The 19,855-nt window shown below is 36.8% G+C and overlaps 3 protein-coding genes across 3 annotated transcripts in view; all 3 read left to right on the top strand.

The window, feature by feature from the left end:
- Positions 1 to 19,855, top strand: part of LOC139528677 (replication factor C subunit 5-like) — a 62,684-nt gene that overhangs the window by 18,023 nt on the left and 24,806 nt on the right. The window lies entirely within an intron of this gene.
- LOC139528972 (uncharacterized) lies at positions 1,503 to 2,607 on the top strand. Its single transcript, XM_071325217.1, has 3 exons — positions 1,503 to 1,643; positions 1,862 to 2,525; positions 2,563 to 2,607. The coding sequence occupies exons 2-3, from the start codon at positions 2,145 to 2,147 to the stop codon at positions 2,605 to 2,607; spliced, it is 426 nt and encodes a 141-aa protein (XP_071181318.1). The 5' UTR covers positions 1,503 to 1,643; positions 1,862 to 2,144.
- On the top strand, positions 2,601 to 9,339 carry LOC139528668 (uncharacterized). The gene is made up of 2 exons (XM_071324780.1): positions 2,601 to 8,972; positions 9,191 to 9,339. The coding sequence occupies exon 1, from the start codon at positions 2,685 to 2,687 to the stop codon at positions 8,217 to 8,219; it is 5,535 nt and encodes a 1,844-aa protein (XP_071180881.1). The 5' UTR covers positions 2,601 to 2,684; the 3' UTR covers positions 8,220 to 8,972; positions 9,191 to 9,339.

Genomic DNA, 19,855 nt, shown 5'->3' with positions numbered 1-19,855 from the left:
CATAGAATCTTACATGGTCTTGTAAATTCTTCTTTTCTCGCATCACACTTCTTTACAAATGCTGAAAAGAGAAATAAATAATTATATGAAATATTATCAACAATAAATTTTCCTTGTAACATCACACCACTAGGGAACGAAAAAACGCATTATTATTCGAAGAAAACCTTCATTTAAACTTCTTTTAAATTAAGTTTTCCACACCAATATATGCCTGTTGTTACTATTCAAAACACATACATTTGACATATGAACCACTAGTTCAATTGATTTTTTTATGGAACAACATCTAGGTCTATACTGTACATTATGAAAGGGAGAAAAGTGTTTTTTTAGAAATACATCCTACATGTATTTAGCGACTTTCGTGAAATTTAATTCCCATCTAAGGGTGTATTCGGTTAAAACCTTTTTTGAATTTGTGTGTTGTTTTTTTATTTTAGCCTAGTCCTGGAACACAAAACTCTTGTAGCGATATTTATATTTTCCTTAATTTTCGTATTTTCTTTTCATTTATTTTGCAAATTTGCTATATATATGCATTGCTTTTATTATCAAGCTTCCACCGAGCTTCGTTTAAAAAAAAAGAAATAAATCACGAAAATTTCAGCTTAAAATCATTTATGAAAAGATGACTCCGAGGCATATTTGTAAGACTAGCTTGACCCATAAAACTATACATGTAACCTATTATTATTAATTCCTGCCAGTAAGCTAAGTACAAAATGTATATATATTGGAGTAAATTTATTTTGAAATCGGTAAATCTGTTATGTATGATAAGCGTTTCTTTCTTTTAAAACATAGTATTTCAAATTTTACATTCAATCTGATTCATATATGACTATGCAGTATGAGTTTTGTTCATTGTTGGAGGCCATATGCCGACATTTAATTGTAAACTGCTTAGTCATATTAGTGCTATATTATTTGGTCTCAGTCCGGTGGAGAGTTGTCTCATTAGCAATCATACCATTACTCAAATATTACTCGGACTCCAAACGTTTTGCAAGACAAGCTAGGCCCATGAGCGTAGGAAGTCAAGACTCAGAGTAATCTCGGACGGGCACAAGTTAACTGGTTTTAGACCCTTGCAAAAAAAAGGCAAACACATTCAATTTTCTAGACTAAAAATCAATCTGAAATTAAGTTTTTCATACTTGATTTTTTTTTTATTTCAAAGGACTCTTACCAGTGATGCATTTTAATGGTTTTCTTATAGGTTGTCTAAGGGTAAACAAATTAATTTTGCGGACCCAATATTTTTACTGCGGGCCATGGCCATATTGATGGTGGTTAATCGTCTCGGTGGGGTTTATGTCGATAATATTTTTGTCAAAACTGTTCATAACTTCATGAAAAAGTACATATTTCCATAATGCAAAATAAAAAAAAAATATATGTGTATTTCCTATTTCCATACCTACCCTAATATAGAAATAGTCTTCTATTCTGGATCACATACGCAACTATATTTACTATAAAGTCTATTGGATTGAATTTTCAGACATTCATATTTTCCGGAAATAATCTGGACTTAACCGTGTTTTCACTACCGTTTACTTTCTCTTCCTTACCTGTCTATTGCAAATGGATGCCACGACAAATCTGCTCCTGTGGATATTGTGACAAATCACCGTCAAGTACGTTTCAAATCGATTATAAACTGTTAAATATATATACCGTTAATTCCGTTAACTTGAATTCCACGTTTATTCAACAAATACGAACTGTAATTGTTTATTTCTATGAATTGACCTGCGAATTCTACTTTCGTTTTTGACTTGATATTATTATTGCATTGAACATTCATATATTTCTTTCGTACATATTGTAATTATTGTATCTTTATTTCTTTCAGTTTACCAAACATTACACACTCTGTAAAACTCCTGTATCATTTCTGGTGGAATTACAATCTACAATCTTCACACACAAGTTGTTATTCTTTGTAATTTGCCGAGATTGCGATACAATCATATGGTTATACTAGCTGAGTCAGGCTCAGCATAGTAAATTGACGACAACCTGTCTTTACATATCCAGACAAGGAACGACAACGTAGCAACGTACATACCTTTACACTGACAGTGGACTACATAGCTTGTGTATACTCGACAGCAACCTAACAACGTTGAGTCAACATGGATCCCAGTCATGAGGAACAACAAGAAGAGATACAGACCCCAGAGGGAAATGTTCCAGATTTAGAACTATTACAAAATCCATCTAATACAATCCAGTCAGATGAAAATCCCGAGGCTAGGCGAGTACGTGACCTCACTGAAAAAGGACAAGGAGCCTTCTCCGAAAAACGTGACAAGTTCTGTCAGGAACTAGAGGCTCTCTGGGCAGACATTGAATCCCAGTTATTGGAAGTAACAACGCCTCCTAACGAGCTCCAGCAACTCCTTACAGCTCAGGACATACTAGTTAAAACCTGCAATAACTATCGTAGGCTCACAGATGAGTACCTTGACTTTCTGAAAAGGACCAGAACACTGGAGAGTCAAAAAGAAATAGATGCATGTAAACTCTCTTTAGATTTTCGTCTGTCCAAAGTGGAACTGGTCACGGAAAAACTACATGAGCATCGCCTCGCTCTAACAAAGTCCAAATCCACTAAAACAAAGACATCAAAAGGTAAGAAAACCTCACGCAGCAGTAGCTCTAACGTGTCAGACATGTCAAGCCTAGCACGGAGAAAGCGTGCCAAGGCAGAGGCTGCCAAGTCTAAAATAGCCTTTGTAGAGAAACATGCCATTATCCTACAACAGGAAGCAATGTTAGAGGAACAAGCCCTGTTCAGACAAATTGAAATGGAACAGGAAGCCACACGTAAAAAGGCAGAAATGGAGCAAGAAGTCGCTCAACGTAAAGTTCAACTAGAACAGGAAGCTGCTCACAGTAAAGTTCAACTAGAACAGGAAGCTGCTCACAGAAAAGTTCAACTAGAACAGGAGGCCGCTCACAGAAAAGTGCAATTAGAACAAGAGGCTATGCGCAGGAAGGCTGAAATGCAACAAGAAGCCGCACGAGTAAGCCGGGAAAAGGCCGAGCTTAAAGCCAAATTTAACCTTCTTGAAGCACAGAGAGAAGCTGCAGCCGCAGAAGCCGAGGCTCGTATCCTGGAATACGATGATAGCCAAGCGTATAGCGATCTCCCTGACGAAAAGGAAGACCCGCTCCAGCGCGTGCAAGATTTCGTCAATAAACTTCCTGTATCAACTGTTGTAAAGGAAGTAACAGAACCTCAAAGGAAAAAACAAATTCCTGTTAAGATCGAGCTGAGTCACGACGCACCAGCGTTCGTGCCATCCGTGGCACCGAACTTGCTGTCACAGACATCTGCTGTCTTGCCTTCCAATAATAAGTCACCGGAAGTTACCTTAATCCCAGATCTGGGATTAGTAACTGGCATACAAAGATTAGGCCTTTCAGATGACAGCCCTACTGAACACCAAAAACAGGGTGTTAAAGAAGCGATCCCTGTCTTACGCACAAAACAAGACTTTATAGTAGAGATCCCTGTTTCACACCAAAAACAAGGCGTACTAGAAGAGATCCCTGTTGCACACCACCAACAAATCAACCTCACATCGGAGATAACTAGATTCCTCTTACGTAAGGACCTGCTTTTCTCCCGGTTAACAAGCTTTAACGATCGGGCAGAATCCTTCCATACTTGGAAAGCAAGCTTCAAGAATGTGACTGATGAGTTACAAGTCTCTGACTCAGAACAGATCGATTTACTGATCAAGTGGCTCGGTCCAGAGTCTGCTAAACACGCCATTAGCATAAGAGCGTCGAACGCCAATAATCCTACAATAGGTATACAGAGATTATGGAAGAGGCTTGACGAGCGGTATGGTGCTCCAGAAATGTTGGAAGCCTTGCTCATGAGTAAACTTGCCAAATTCCCAACCTTGACGAATAAGGACAACGCACGTCTCTACGAACTGTCTGACATTCTATCTGAAATAGAATATCACAAGGAAAATCCCAAGCTGGGATGTTTGCTAGCGTATTTTGACTCCTCGTCCGGGATAAATCCTATTGTTGAAAAATTACCGTACGGACTCCAAGAAAAGTGGACCACAAGGGCTACAAGATACAAGTCCAAATATGAAGTTGCCTTTCCACCTTTCACAGAATTCTCTGCCTTCATCAGGGAAATAAGCAAAACAAAGAACGATCCTGGGTTCATCTTTGGGTCAAAAGCCACACCAAATACAAAAGGTGCTGCGCCAAGGTCTACGCCTTACCCTAAGACTAAAGTTGGTGCTCATAAAACAGCAGTTGAGCAGCAATCTGGAGACGCCAGCAAACAAGGTCTTTGTATTCTTCACAAAACAAAGCATTCCTTAAATGAATGTCGAGCGTTCCGAGCCAAGTCAATAGAGGAGCGCAAAGGTCTTTTAAAAGAAAACAATGTATGTTACAAGTGTTGTGATTCTACCACACATAGGAGCCGGGAATGCAATGCACGCATAAGTTGTAAAGAATGTGGAAGTAAACAACACACTACCGCACTTCACATCACTAGACCACAGCAACCTGCAAGTTCACAGTCTAGCTCGCCTAAGCAAGCCTACGGCGGGGAGCCTATAGAATCGGCTGAAACTAAGGCAACCTCAGTTAACTCTACCTGTACTGAGATCTGCAAAGATACATATAGTGGAAAATCTTGTGCTAAAATACTTCCTGTGAATGTTTATCACAAAGATAACCAGTACAAAGTTATTCGCATGTACGCCATCATTGATGACCAAAGCAACCGGTCACTAGCATCGCCCGAATTCTTTAATCTTTTCGACGTCAAAGATAAACCGGAGAACTATACTTTATCAACGTGCTCCGGCAAAGTAGTCACTTCAGGGAAAAGAGGAAGAGGTTTCATCATGGAATCAATCAATGGTAATGGCAAGTTTGACCTTCCTGTACTGATTGAATGTGATCATATTCCAAATAATAGGGACGAAATACCTACTCCTGAAGTAACAATGTATCACCCTCATTTAAAAGAACTTAGGGATAGCATTCCACCTATAGAGGAAAATTGCCAAATTCTTCTCTTAATTGGCAGAGACCTTATAGAGGCACACCATGTCCTCGACCAGCGCATAGGACCACCCAGAACTCCATATGCACAACAATTGAAACTTGGTTGGGTAGTGATAGGAGAAACCTGCATTAACAAGCAGCATGTTCCTTTTGAGTTAAATGTTAAAATAACCAACATTTTACCTACAGGACAACCTTCAACCTTTCAACCATGCACAAGCAAGTTTGACATCCGGGAAAATTACACAGACCCTGTAACGAAAGATTTACAATCGCCACTCTTTGAAAAAACAAAGGACGATGATAAGCCTGGACAGTCATATGAGGACAAAATGTTCATGAAGCAGATGGACAACGAATTTGTGAGAGACTCGGAAGGAAGTTGGGTAGCACCGTTGCCGTTCCGAGTGCCAAGACAGCCATTGCCAAACAACAGACCACAGGCTCTTCACCGTGCTAACATGTTAGACGCCAGTCTGAATAGAAACCCAGTAAAGCGGGAACATTTTCTTACATTTATGAGTAAAATCTTAGATAATAATCATGCAGAGCTTGCTCCACCATTGCACGAACATGAGGAGTGCTGGTATTTGCCATTGTTTGGTGTTTATCATCCGAAGAAACCCGATCAGATAAGAGGTGTGTTTGATTCTTCCGCCAAATGTAACGGAGTTTCACTTAACAGCGTCCTGCTTACAGGTCCAGACTTGACCAATGATCTCTTGGGAGTATTGCTGCGTTTTAGGAAAGAAATGGTCGCTGTAACTGCAGATGTTCAACATATGTTTCACTGCTTTGTTGTCAGAAAAGACCACCGAAATTATCTGAGATTTTTATGGCATAAAGACAATGACCTACAGAAGAACCTTGTCGAATACCGCATGAGAGTTCATGTTTTCGGGAATAGTCCGTCACCTGCTGTTGCTACGCTTGGACTCAGAAAAGCAGCTCAAGCATCAGAACAAGAGTTTGGCAGTCACGTGACTAGCTTTGTTACAAGAGACTTCTATGTCGACGACGGTCTTACGTCATGTCCCACTAAAGAGGAAGCTGTTAAGCTCATGAAGGACACCCAGCAAGCATTAGCAAGATATGGAAACTTACGCCTTCACAAGTTTGCCTCTAATTGTGCGGAAGTTATGTCTGCATTTCATGCCAGTGATTTGGCTTCAAATCTTAAAGATCTAGACTTAGAATGCGACAGCAAACCCCTACAACGTAGTCTTGGTCTCAGCTGGGACGTAAACACTGATAACTTCTTATTTCAATTATCATCAGAAAACAAACCGATCACTCGGAGAGGAATTTTATCAACGATAAACAGTCTCTACGATCCTCTGGGATTTTTGGCTCCGGTGATTATACAAGGGAAACTCCTATTGAGGAAAATAGTATCAGAAACCGTCGATTGGGACCAACCTCTCACTGATGAGACAGCAGATGAGTGGAAATCTTGGAGAGATACTCTAATTGCTATCGAAACATTGCGAATTCCACGTACCTACGTGCCGTATCTCAGCAAAACCGCCACAAAGGAGTTACATGTCTTCTCTGATGCATCAGAAAAAGCCATAGCAGCTGTTGCATATCTACGCACGACCGACAGTAGTGGTGAACCAAACATAGGATTCATTCTTGGGAAAGCTAAAGTTGCACCAACAAGTGGTCATACTATTCCACGCCTTGAACTATCTGCTGCAGTATTAGCAGTCGAGATAACACAGACCATCATGGATAATTTAGATTTACATATAAACACCGTAAAATTCTACACAGACAGTAAAGTAGTCCTAGGTTACATCAGTAACGAGACAAGAAGGTTCTTCATCTATGTCGCCAATCGAGTAGAGAAAATAAGAAAATTTAGCTCTCCAAGTCAATGGAATTATGTATCAACTAACCGTAATCCCGCAGACTCGGGAACAAGGTCCGTACCAGCCCATGCAATTCACAGCAGCGAATGGTTACTGGGACCAAAACAACTTCTTTCCTCAGAACAGAAAAATTCTGAAGACATATACCAGCTAATAGAACCAGAAGAAGATGGAGAAATCCGTGCAACTGTTAATGTTGCAAAAACATTTTCCACACCTGAGCATAAAGGTATCGGAACTGATAGATTTAATCGATTCTCCAACTGGACAGCACTTGTGCGAGCGATAGCCTTCTTGGAACGTTTTTCCCGTTTACACGGGTCAAAACAGACAGCACCAGTGACTTCTCTGGAAGGCTTTTCGAATGCCGAAAATTTCATCTTAATATCTGCTCAATATGAAGTTTACGGAGATGAAATAGATTGCATTAAACGTCAGGAACAAATTCATAAGCGGAGTCCGATAGCTAACCTTAATCCGTTTTTGGACAAACAAGGACTATTACGAGTAGGAGGCCGTATCGCCAAATCTGACTTAAACTTCCGTGAAAAGAAACCATTGATCGTCCCTGGACGCCATCATATAGCGACATTATTAGTTCGACACTACCACAACAAGATAAAACATCAAGGTCGCCATTTCACAGATGGAGCGATTCGATCCGCAGGATTTTGGATCGTAGGAGCAAAACGCTTGATCTCATCTATTGTTCACAAATGTGTGACATGCCGCAAACTCAGAGGAAAAACCGAGTATCAAATCATGTCTGATTTGCCAGAGGACCGTCTTGAACCTTCACCTCCGTTTACTAACGTTGGAATAGACACCTTTGGACCCTGGACAATTGTTTCACGTAAAACACGTGGTGGATACGCCAACTCAAAGCGTTGGGCAATTTTATTCACATGCTTAGTGACAAGAGCTATTCACATCGAATTAATCGAGGAAATGAGTTCTTCAGCCTTCATAAACGCTGTCAGGAGATTCGCCGCTATAAGAGGCCAAGTTAAGATTTTCCGATCCGACCGTGGAACAAACTTTATCGGCGCAATCGACGATTTAAAGATTGACTCAATCAACGTTGAAGATGGACCCTTCAAGAACTTTCTGTACAATTCTGGTACAACTTGGATCTTCAATCCGCCGCATTCGTCCCACATGGGTGGAGCCTGGGAAAGAATGATTGGTATCACCAGGAGAATTCTTGATTCTATGCTTCTTAACGCAGCCGGAAGAAGCCTAACACATGACGTGCTCAACACACTAATGGCAGAAGTTTAAGCAATAGTGAACTCTAGACCTCTGGTACCGGTATCAACAGATCCAGAAAATCCGTTAATATTAACTCCGGCTATGTTATTGACACAGAAAACCGACTACGTTTTCACTTCAGACCATCTTGGGGAATTCGACAAACAAGATCTCTGTCTTGGCGAATGGAGACGAGTACAGGCTCTGGCCAGTGTTTTCTGGTCCCGTTGGAGGAAGGAATACCTGCCGTTACTACAACAACGACGAAAATGGACCGAAGATCGCCGTGATCTCATCGAAGGAGACGTCATTCTTCTAAAGGACAAAAACATTTGCCGTACCCAATGGCCCGTTGGAATTATAGTGAACTCATTTAAAAGTTCAGACGAACATGTCCGAAAAGCAGAAGTGCGAGTAATCGTTAATGGAAAAGCCACAACCTACACACGCCCTATCGTGGATATGATTCTTCTCATAGAGAACAAACCTGTGTAGTTATATGTATATATTTTGGATTAATATAGTGACATTCACATTTGGAATTATACTTTCTGGAATAGTGATATCAGGTAGATTTCAGACGGGGAGTATTCTGGATCACATACGCAACTATATTTACTATAAAGTCTATTGGATTGAATTTTCAGACATTCATATTTTCCGGAAATAATCTGGACTTAACCGTGTTTTCACTACCGTTTACTTTCTCTTCCTTACCTGTCTATTGCAAATGGATGCCACGACAAATCTGCTCCTGTGGATATTGTGACAAATCACCGTCAAGTACGTTTCAAATCGATTATAAACTGTTAAATATATATACCGTTAATTCCGTTAACTTGAATTCCACGTTTATTCAACAAATACGAACTGTAATTGTTTATTTCTATGAATTGACCTGCGAATTCTACTTTCGTTTTTGACTTGATATTATTATTGCATTGAACATTCATATATTTCTTTCGTACATATTGTAATTATTGTATCTTTATTTCTTTCAGTTTACCAAACATTACACACTCTGTAAAACTCCTGTATCATTTCTGGTGGAATTACAATCTACAATCTTCACACACAAGTTGTTATTCTTTGTAATTTGCCGAGATTGCGATACAATCATATGGTTATACTAGCTGAGTCAGGCTCATCATATCTTCCTTCAAGTTTTTTGGTAATTTGGCACTAAGCACTGTTACAGTCATAATTTCTCTCTCATAGACTCGATGTAAAAAAAGTGGTAAAAACTCTCATAGTCATATTAAAGTATGTCCGTCTTGGAGGCTCATCGCTACCATAGGCGGATCCAGCCCCCCTCCTTTTTCGTGTGAAAAAAAATGGTTTATTATACAGACTGAGGTAAACACTAAAAGATGACTTTAGCGGGTCCCTTTGTTATGGCAGTCAGTGCCCCCCCTTCCCCCAAATCCCATTTATAGAAAGTTCTGGAATCACCATTGGCTACCACAAACGGATCGAAGTGCATCGGCCTCCCCGACAACATGGGAGAATCTGGCGACTGACATTAATCATTGTTGCCTAACCATTTAAGCCTGTAATTTTCCTTCTGGAAGTAATCAGAATTATATTATCCAGCTGGCGTATCAAGTCACTGAAATGCGTCCGAGATTGCTCGGACTTCAAACAGCTGTTTTGCAAGACAAGCTAGGCCAATGAGCGTAGGACGTCAGAGTAATCTCAGACGGGCACAAGTCAAATCGTCTCCTATAGAAAAATTCGACATCTGATAATATATCTATGAAACCATTACAGACATACAGTTGTCGAGTTGAGTAGAATATTCCTTATGAATGGCTAAATCTGAGAAATCTCGGACTACGAAGTGCATGTAAAATATAGGCAAATCTACTTTGTCTTACCTGTATAAGTAGCGTTCTATTGCGTATATGTTTCTGTTATATCAAAATGATAATAAATTGCGGCATACTGGCCAAAGAAGTGTTTTTCGTCCTTCCCCTTGCAACCATGTCCACTTCGCTGATTTTAAACATTCTTTTTACATGACGTCATGCGGGTGGGATTCGCCGCAATAAGCGTAGAAAAATAGTGCAAGCGCTTTCAGTATTAAACAAAAGAAAAACTAACAAATAAGAGAATATTAAAAGGGTTACCTGTTTTTATTACTTTTCAAAAAATATTTATATCGGTATAAGTGATTCTTGAGATTTGATTTCTTATCATGTTTACTGTCTCTGCATGAATCTCTACGCATGATGGTAAAACACCTCTTACCTCATAATATCCCTGACGTCATTAGATAAAGTGTTGGGAGGAAAACAACAAACGGATTTTTGTTGTTGTTTTATTTTTTGCATTACACAAAATTATGCAATGGAGTACATCTATAGAAATTCGGCCAACAGTATATCAAACAGAACTTGTAGGATTACTGCATTTGGATATTTTGCGATGTCTGCACTCCTACAGTTTTGGATGCCAGCATCCAGCTTTTTCGGGATGCCAGCATCCAACTTTTTCGGGATGCCAGCATCCAACTTTTTTGGGATGCCAGCTTTTTCGGGATGCCAGCATCCCATTATAACGGGATGCCAGCATCTCAATATAACGGGATGCCAGCATCCCAATAAAACGGGATGCTAGCATCTCAATTAAACGGGATGCCAGCATCCCAATATGACTGGATGCCAGCATCCCAATATGACTGGATGCCAGCTTCTCAATAAAACGGGATGCCAGCATCCCAATAAAAAGGGATGCCAGCATTTCAATATATAGGAAATCCAGCATCCCCAAAAAATAAAAAAATATTTAAAAAAAAATATATGCAAAACTAGCATCCTAGTAAAAGTAAGATGCTCCAGTACATTATTATTTTAACAACAGCATCTACATCAAATTTTAATGCTGGAAGCATATAAAATCAAACAGACAGCATATGTACTATAAAAAGATGCTACCTTATACAAAATATGAAAGCAATTAAAAAATTGAGAAATACTTTGACAAATAATTCAAAATTAGCATCTTTTCATTGACATATGCTATTTCCTAGTTATTTCACGGAATGTATGAAAAAAACTGTACATGAGAATTTGAAATTTTAGTTGAGAACGCATTCATGTCAGGTCACACTCACCTTTGATCCCTATGATAGTTAAACCTGGTCTGATTGGTGTCATGCTTACAACTTTTGCACCAAATAACTTTAATAGGTTGACTCAACTTGGTATGCTGATACATCATGGGATTTGGGGTCTTATATATCACACATTGACCTTGAATTTGACCTTTGACCCCTTTGATATTAAAATATTTTCTGAAATGTGTTTGGTGCATAACTTTTGTACTGTAGCACATACATTGATAAATCTTTGTATGCAGAAGCATCAAACTGACCTTGACCTTTAATTTATAAATTGCCTCAATACTAAGTAGGAACTAAAATACATGTACATGTCCTGCTTTATAGACAGCTCTAGTTTGATTTGATACTAACTAAAATATTTAAATTGAGAAATCATTACGTGCATTTAATCCCGTTTATTGTGATTTTTTGAAGAAAAGACAACAATTTCAGATAAAAATGGTGATTTCATGAAAACCTGCATACAGATATATGTATCAGTTATCAGAATGAGAGTTTATATTATTGCAATACTTACCTAGTCAACTTTTCATAGAAATAAAAACCTTTATATAATTTCTATATTATTCAGCCAAGAACAATTAACCTTTCATCATGTTCCTTGGGGCAAAAATTTACATTCTCCCTTTTCGTTGTCATGTGTTTGGTCTTTAATCAGATCCTGCCACTTGAGATCCCTGATATATCACCCCATTCATCAGGTTTTTGTGATACAATTGCTTTCAAGCAATCTGTAGACTTATACCGGTGGCTCAGAGCATTGCCCTCACGTCAATCATTTTATTCTAAACATTAAGGAACATCTCAGATTCTTATGATTGTCTTGCTTTAAAAGGTAAAAACAAACAAAGGGATTGAACTTAAACAACTTTTCTTTAATGTTCTTTTCATAATCTTCATGTTTGATAATTCCCTTGACTTATATGCGTGTTTTTAACAACACGGAAAATCAGAATTTAGCAATATTTGTATTTAGTGTTCTTATAAATTTAGAAACACGTCAGAGGGAATTCCCAGTTTTGATAAAATGCGAGAGTTCTCTGAATTCCGATAAATCTATTTCTGTCATATAAGAACTGAAGTGGAGTTTTTCTTATATGTTACCGTTATGAAACTGATATTTGAGATTGTACTTCCATAAAGAAATTATAGAGAACCATCTAGGTCCTTTAATGAACATTTAATATACGTTCTTGCTCCAGGGTTTGTTTGGGAATTATGCGCATGCGTATAGTTTTCTTGACTTCAAGGGGTTTTAGATTGAATGGTTGCTCTGGATTCCCCACTCAATTAACTAATTAATAACTCATGGGATCTTTTCTATGTATGTCTGCTATTGAGGCTTATTGTTGTTGCATAATTTTAAATCATATGCATCATTTAAATTAAAATAAATGTAGTCCATATCATAGAACACCCCTTCAGGCGAAATGGAGTCTTCCATATTATCGTTTCGAGTTGTCTCCCTTCTGGAAGTAACTATTTATAATTTTTGCAAATATTTATTGTTATAAAGCTCTTAAGAAAGCTATTTTCTGGTAATATGATTGACTAATTATCTGAGCTATATGACTTCTGTAGATCGGTTTATCATTTTCATGTACATAATTTTATATTTTTATATGCTATGATTCGGTTTTTTCTTTTTCTACAATTCACTGTCTATGTATAGCGCACCACCACTGGATTTTACCTTGATGTAATATATTTTATCCCTGTTTCTTCCCCCCTTTTTTAATATTTTAATATTACCCGTTAAGGGGTGTTCCTTATAATAGGAAGCTTATACGAAGAAAAGAAAGAAAGGAAGAAGTAACTTCCGTGAATTCTGAATCAAAACAAGACGTCAAGTATTAGCTCGTTCTGTCAATAAACGTCGTATTATATTAAAAACAATCGCTATTTAAACTGATAATGTGTACGGAAAGGAGTCATGATCACTGACCCAAAGGAAATTAAATATTTAAAGAGTTAGGAATGGGGTTCCTCCTAGAATTTACGTAGGAAAATAAGATACGAAATGAAATACCTTCTCTCACTCTGAGTCTCAGTGACTGCTGTGGAAAGTAAACTTGGAATTGATAGTACAAAAATAAAACACAATAGGCCTAATTACATTGTTCATACACCTTTAATTTTATCTGGGATTGGCTATTTTGTAACTATTTTACATGTGCAGTTGAATTAGTTTTGAAAATAATATTATCCAGCTACATGTATACATGTGTCAAAGAAACAACGGCAATCGTATCCCTCAGAGCAATCTGCTCTTTGATTATATTAAACTTGAAGCGGACGCCAGAATCCAGAAGAGTAAGCAGATCCTGTCCTGTAACTCCTTTCAGATATGTTGATGAGCTACATATGCATGTACATCAAGAGTGGAGGCATCACACAAATGCAGATTATTTATCGACCCTTAACTAACCATTAAACATCACCAAACTCTTAAACCATATATCATGTGAATTTGCTAACCTATAAGTTTCCTTTTAGTCAAGTTACATATTTAAAGATTATTTTTAGTTGAAATCAGTTTATAAAATTGGACATACTCTTTAACCCTTTAACCCCCAATCCCGCCTGTAGGCGTGATGGCAACGACAATTCTTTGATGGCCCGTATGAGCCTCCATACTTTTTTTTAACTGCCCCAGCTGAACTGTCATGATAGCAGGGACTTTAACCAAGCAGTTCATGGACCATAAACTCTACTCAGATGTCTGCTCATGAAAATATGGCACTTTGAAAGCCGTTTAAGAGTTCAAAATCGGAAAAACGTGAAAATTAGCCAAAATCAGGTGGGGGTGGGCATCTTTTCATGCATGCATGCATAGGTGGTACAGGAACACAAAGAGGTATGATATGGCCATTAGGAATCTAGTCTGTGAAATCTAGGTCACCGTTTTGTCAAAAATCCGTAAAAACGGACATTTAGGCAGACCTGACTTGACAATGATAATTCCCCAGCAAGACACTCAAGTCAAATATACTCCCAGTTAGCATGAATGGACTGCTGTAACTAAAGGGTAATACTTGAATGACAAATAAACACAGTCGTGTCAATGTTCACCTCTCAAGGTCGTTTTAAAATCAGAAAATAGACGGAAAATTACCATTTTTCAGTGGGGGTGGGTTCAAATAGTACCAGGACTATTTGTCCGGCCAATACAATGCGCATGTCACTATAATATTTGTGTGTGCGTGTAATATCATCTTCAGCAGCACCACTCGCCACCAGGGGGTAGCACATGTTTGTAATCTATCTTGTCATGAAGGGGTAAATCATTATTTGTGATATATTTAAGTCAGTTTAAAAACATTATGTATGTGATTTCACTGACTGTTACTTGTGTACTTTTCTTACATATATGCGGTCCTACTAAAAAGCGCCCGGAGAAGGAAAATTAGCGCCCGGAGAAGGAAATTAGCGCCCGGGAGAAGAAAATAATAATATTTTATAACAATATTTTTTTCCTTAAAAAATAACTAATCATTGCTTGTTTTGTCCTTAGTATAAATGGGGATATGTACGATGCTACATTTAAAGTGTTGTTGCACTTTTACATTTTAGATTTCAAAATTGTATATAAGTAAGTAAATAAATATAAATAAGAGTATATAGAAGAATCATGAAAGACATTGTCCTCGATCAAAATGTATATTTTGTTATTTAAAAATAATCGGTGCCTGAGGTTTAATATTTTCGCAACTGCATGGTGAACACTTTTGTATACAGATGCTGAGATAGATTTATTATATCATTTTATAAAACTAAAACTGCTTCAACATGTTCAATGCCTATGCTTATCAGGCTAGGGTTTTAATGCTTAGACTTAAATTTAAACCAAACACCTGTTTTTTACCCCCTTGTTTTAACTACGGTACATGTATAGTACTGCTTTTTTCATGTGCTGATTTATTATATGTACCTCTTTTAATTTTGATTAAATTAATATTTATCTGTGAAATTTGGGGGTTGCCTTATACATTTTTCATTTTGATATCGTTTTTGAAAGACATGTCTTTTGATGTCTTACATTTTATAAATCTTCCGCATAAACTGTGATCCATTATTATACCCCACGCAACGAAGTTGCGGAGGGTATAATGTTTTTGACCTGTCCGTCCGTCAGTCCGTCCATCCGTCAGTCCGTCAGTCCTGTTTCTTGTCATCGCAACTCCTCTCAAACCACACAACAGAATTTCACAAAACCTTTTCAGATAATAAGGACATACTATGTAGTTGTGCATATCGACGGGAAATTGCGATTCAATTTTTTTTCTAGGAGTTACGCCCCTTTGAACTTATTTACTTTAATGTACTACTGCAACAGTTTGTCATCGCAACACCTCTCAAACCACACAACAGAATTTCACGAAACCTTTTCAGATAATAAGGACATACTATGTAGTTGTGCATATTGACGGGAAATTGAGATTCAATTTTTTTTCTAGGAGTTACGACCCTTTGAACTTATTTACTTTAATGTACTACTGCAACAGTTTGTCATCGCAACTCCTCTCAAACCACACAACAGAATTTCAAGAAACCTTTTCAGATAATAAGGACATACTATGTAGTTGTGCATATCGATGGGAAATTGCGATTCAATTTTTTTTCTAGGAGTTACGCCCCTTTGAACTTATTTACTTTAATGTACTACTGCAACAGTTTGTCATCGCAACTCCTCTCAAACCACACAACAGAATTTCACGAAACCTTTTCAGATAATAAGGACATACTACGTAGATGTGCATATCAACAGGAAATTACGATTCAATTTTTTTTCTAGGAGTTATGCCCCTTTGAACTTATTTGCTTCAATGTACTTCTGCAACAGTTTGTCATCTCAACTCCTCTGAAAACACACAACAGAATTTCATGAAATTTTGTAGATAATAAGGACATACTATGTAGATGTGTATATTGACAGGAATTTATTATTCAGTATTTTTTCTTATACAATTTTTTTTTTCTTATACTTATTTAATTTCTCCAATGACAATGTGGGGACATGGGGTATGTGAGCATGCTCACTAAGGTTCTTTAATTATCAATCTTTCGAAAAGTATTCATATATTATTGTTAAAATTGAAATATTCATACTTGTTTTTGTGCTTTATTACAAATGTCTATTATCTGAATTTACAAATTACTTGTCTAAAATAAAATAAAAAATCAATGTTCATAATTTAAAAAATTTGTCTCATGCCAATAAAATATCTATATATTTTACCCGGGCGCTATATTCTCTTCTCCGGGCGCTTTTTCTTTTCCCCGGGCGCTTTTTCTTCACCCAGGCGCTCCTGGGCGCATTTGAGTAGGACCCCATATATGCTCATTTGATTATATAAAGAATTACTTGTTAAAATATGTTTTATTGTTATATTTTGTCTGATTCAATATAGTTTATATAACAGTTTAATTAAGTTTAGTACTTATGGAAAATTATGTACGCTTGAAAATAGAACATGTTGCGATTGAAATTGCAATTCAATTTTTTTTCTAGGAGTTACGCCCCTTTGAACTTATTTACTTTAATGTACTACTGCAACAGTTTGTCATCGCAACACCTCTCAAACCACACAACAGAATTTCACGAAACCTTTTCAGATAATAAGGACATACTATGTAGTTGTGCATATTGACGGGAAATTGAGATTCAATTTTTTTTCTAGGAGTTACGCCCCTTTGAACTTATTTACTTTAATGTACTACTGCAACAGTTTGTCATCGCAACTCCTCTCAAACCACACAACAGAATTTCAAGAAACCTTTTCAGATAATAAGGACATACTATGTAGTTGTGCATATCGATGGGAAATTGCGATTCAATTTTTTTTCTAGGAGTTACGCCCCTTTGAACTTATTTACTTTAATGTACTACTGCAACAGTTTGTCATCGCAACTCCTCTCAAACCACACAACAGAATTTCACGAAACCTTTTCAGATAATAAGGACATACTACGTAGATGTGCATATCAACAGGAAATTACGATTCAATTTTTTTTCTAGGAGTTATGCCCCTTTGAACTTATTTGCTTCAATGTACTTCTGCAACAGTTTGTCATCTCAACTCCTCTGAAAACACACAACAGAATTTCATGAAATTTTGTAGATAATAAGGACATACTATGTAGATGTGTATATTGACAGGAATTTATTATTCAGTATTTTTTCTTATACAATTTTTTTTTTCTTATACTTATTTAATTTCTCCAATGACAATGTGGGGACATGGGGTATGTGAGCATGCTCACTAAGGTTCTTTAATTATCAATCTTTCGAAAAGTATTCATATATTATTGTTAAAATTGAAATATTCATACTTGTTTTTGTGCTTTATTACAAATGTCTATTATCTGAATTTACAAATTACTTGTCTAAAATAAAATAAAAAATCAATGTTCATAATTTAAAAAATTTGTCTCATGCCAATAAAATATCTATATATTTTACCCGGGCGCTATATTCTCTTCTCCGGGCGCTTTTTCTTTTCCCCGGGCGCTTTTTCTTCACCCAGGCGCTCCTGGGCGCATTTGAGTAGGACCCCATATATGCTCATTTGATTATATAAAGAATTACTTGTTAAAATATGTTTTATTGTTATATTTTGTCTGATTCAATATAGTTTATATAACAGTTTAATTAAGTTTAGTACTTATGGAAAATTATGTACGCTTGAAAATAGAACATGTTGCGATTGAAATTGCAATTCAATTTTTTTTCTAGGAGTTACGCCCCTTTGAACTTATTTACTTTAATGTACTACTGCAACAGTTTGTCATCGCAACACCTCTCAAACCACACAACAGAATTTCACGAAACCTTTTCAGATAATAAGGACATACTATGTAGTTGTGCATATTGACGGGAAATTGAGATTCAATTTTTTTTCTAGGAGTTACGCCCCTTTGAACTTATTTACTTTAATGTACTACTGCAACAGTTTGTCATCGCAACTCCTCTCAAACCACACAACAGAATTTCAAGAAACCTTTTCAGATAATAAGGACATACTATGTAGTTGTGCATATCGATGGGAAATTGCGATTCAATTTTTTTTCTAGGAGTTACGCCCCTTTGAACTTATTTACTTTAATGTACTACTGCAACAGTTTGTCATCGCAACTCCTCTCAAACCACACAACAGAATTTCACGAAACCTTTTCAGATAATAAGGACATACTACATAGATGTGCATATCAACAGGAAATTACGATTAAATTTTTTTTCTAGGAGTTATGCCCCTTTGAACTTATTTGCTTCAATGTACTTCTGCAACAGTTTGTCATCTCAACTCCTCTGAAAACACACAACAGAATTTCATGAAATTTTGTAGATAATAAGGACATACTATGTAGATGTGTATATTGACAGGAATTTATTATTCAGTATTTTTTCTTAGGCCACACCAAATTAATTAGTAGTTCTTTGGAAAATCCGCACCTAAATTGCCGAAATTGAAATAAAAAAATAAAAATAAATTTCCCGCACCTCACCTGCCAAAACCAAAATATAAAAATAAAAATAAAATTCCCGCACGTCGAAAATAAATCCGCATTTTCGACGAACTCCATTCCGGTATTATAAAAAAATCTTTATCAATTAAGCGTTTGAAAATATGCAGTGTTTGTCATTTGTCAAGCATATTTTTGATTCTGATCAAAAAAGTTGCAAAGATGGAAAACGTGCTAATTGTTTCTGTGGTGAAACATTCAGACAAAAATAACAACAAGGCATACATATTAAAAAATACGGCAACACAAACAAAATGTCGGACATTCAGGGAACTATATCAAGAAACCATTGAACGATGTAGCGATGCACAAAGTGAGATTATTAATATTAAAACCATACAAATAAGTAAGTCGAACAGTTTCGATGATTTTAGTATCGAAATATCTGACGAAAATATGGTATGGTCAATATGTAATGACCTAAACTTTAAATATGTGCAGTTCACAATTGATGATGGATCTACTGCTACTAAAGATGCATCAAATTCAAAACCAAGTGGAATTAATGCATTTTCGGTACTCATGAGCTCACAAAATGAGTTACACATGCCTGATAAACCTGTCCCCTTGTCTGGGAAACAGCTCACTGGGCCACAAAGACTTTACTCTGATATCATTGATTGGGCCTTATAGACTCCATGATGCATCTGGTTGAAATCTTAGTTATAACATAGGCTTATAAATGTAGGTTATGTAGGTATTTCCATGTTGGTATGTTTTGGTGTAATTTATTTTCTGATATTTAATTGTAAAGTAGCACTAGCTAGAACCCCCAGTTTCCACTGTGCTTGGATTGACTGGTTAGTGATCCATATTCATAAACACAAAACACACACCATGCAGTTATGTTACAAGAAGCTAGCTAGCATACTACAGAGGGTGTCTAAGGACCAGAAGGTGCATATACTACAGATGAAAGCAGTGCATATTAAAAGCAGATAGCCATATAAAGTTCATGCATAAAAAAATATTTTCAAAAGTGTATATTTGTGCAGTGTTAATTATACAAACAACAAAA

Source organism: Mytilus edulis, chromosome 6 (assembly GCF_963676685.1).
Source record: "Mytilus edulis chromosome 6, xbMytEdul2.2, whole genome shotgun sequence".
NCBI lineage: Eukaryota > Metazoa > Mollusca > Bivalvia > Mytilida > Mytilidae > Mytilus > Mytilus edulis.
Note: the sequence above shows the minus strand (reverse complement) of the source record. Positions and strands in the feature narration are given on the sequence as shown.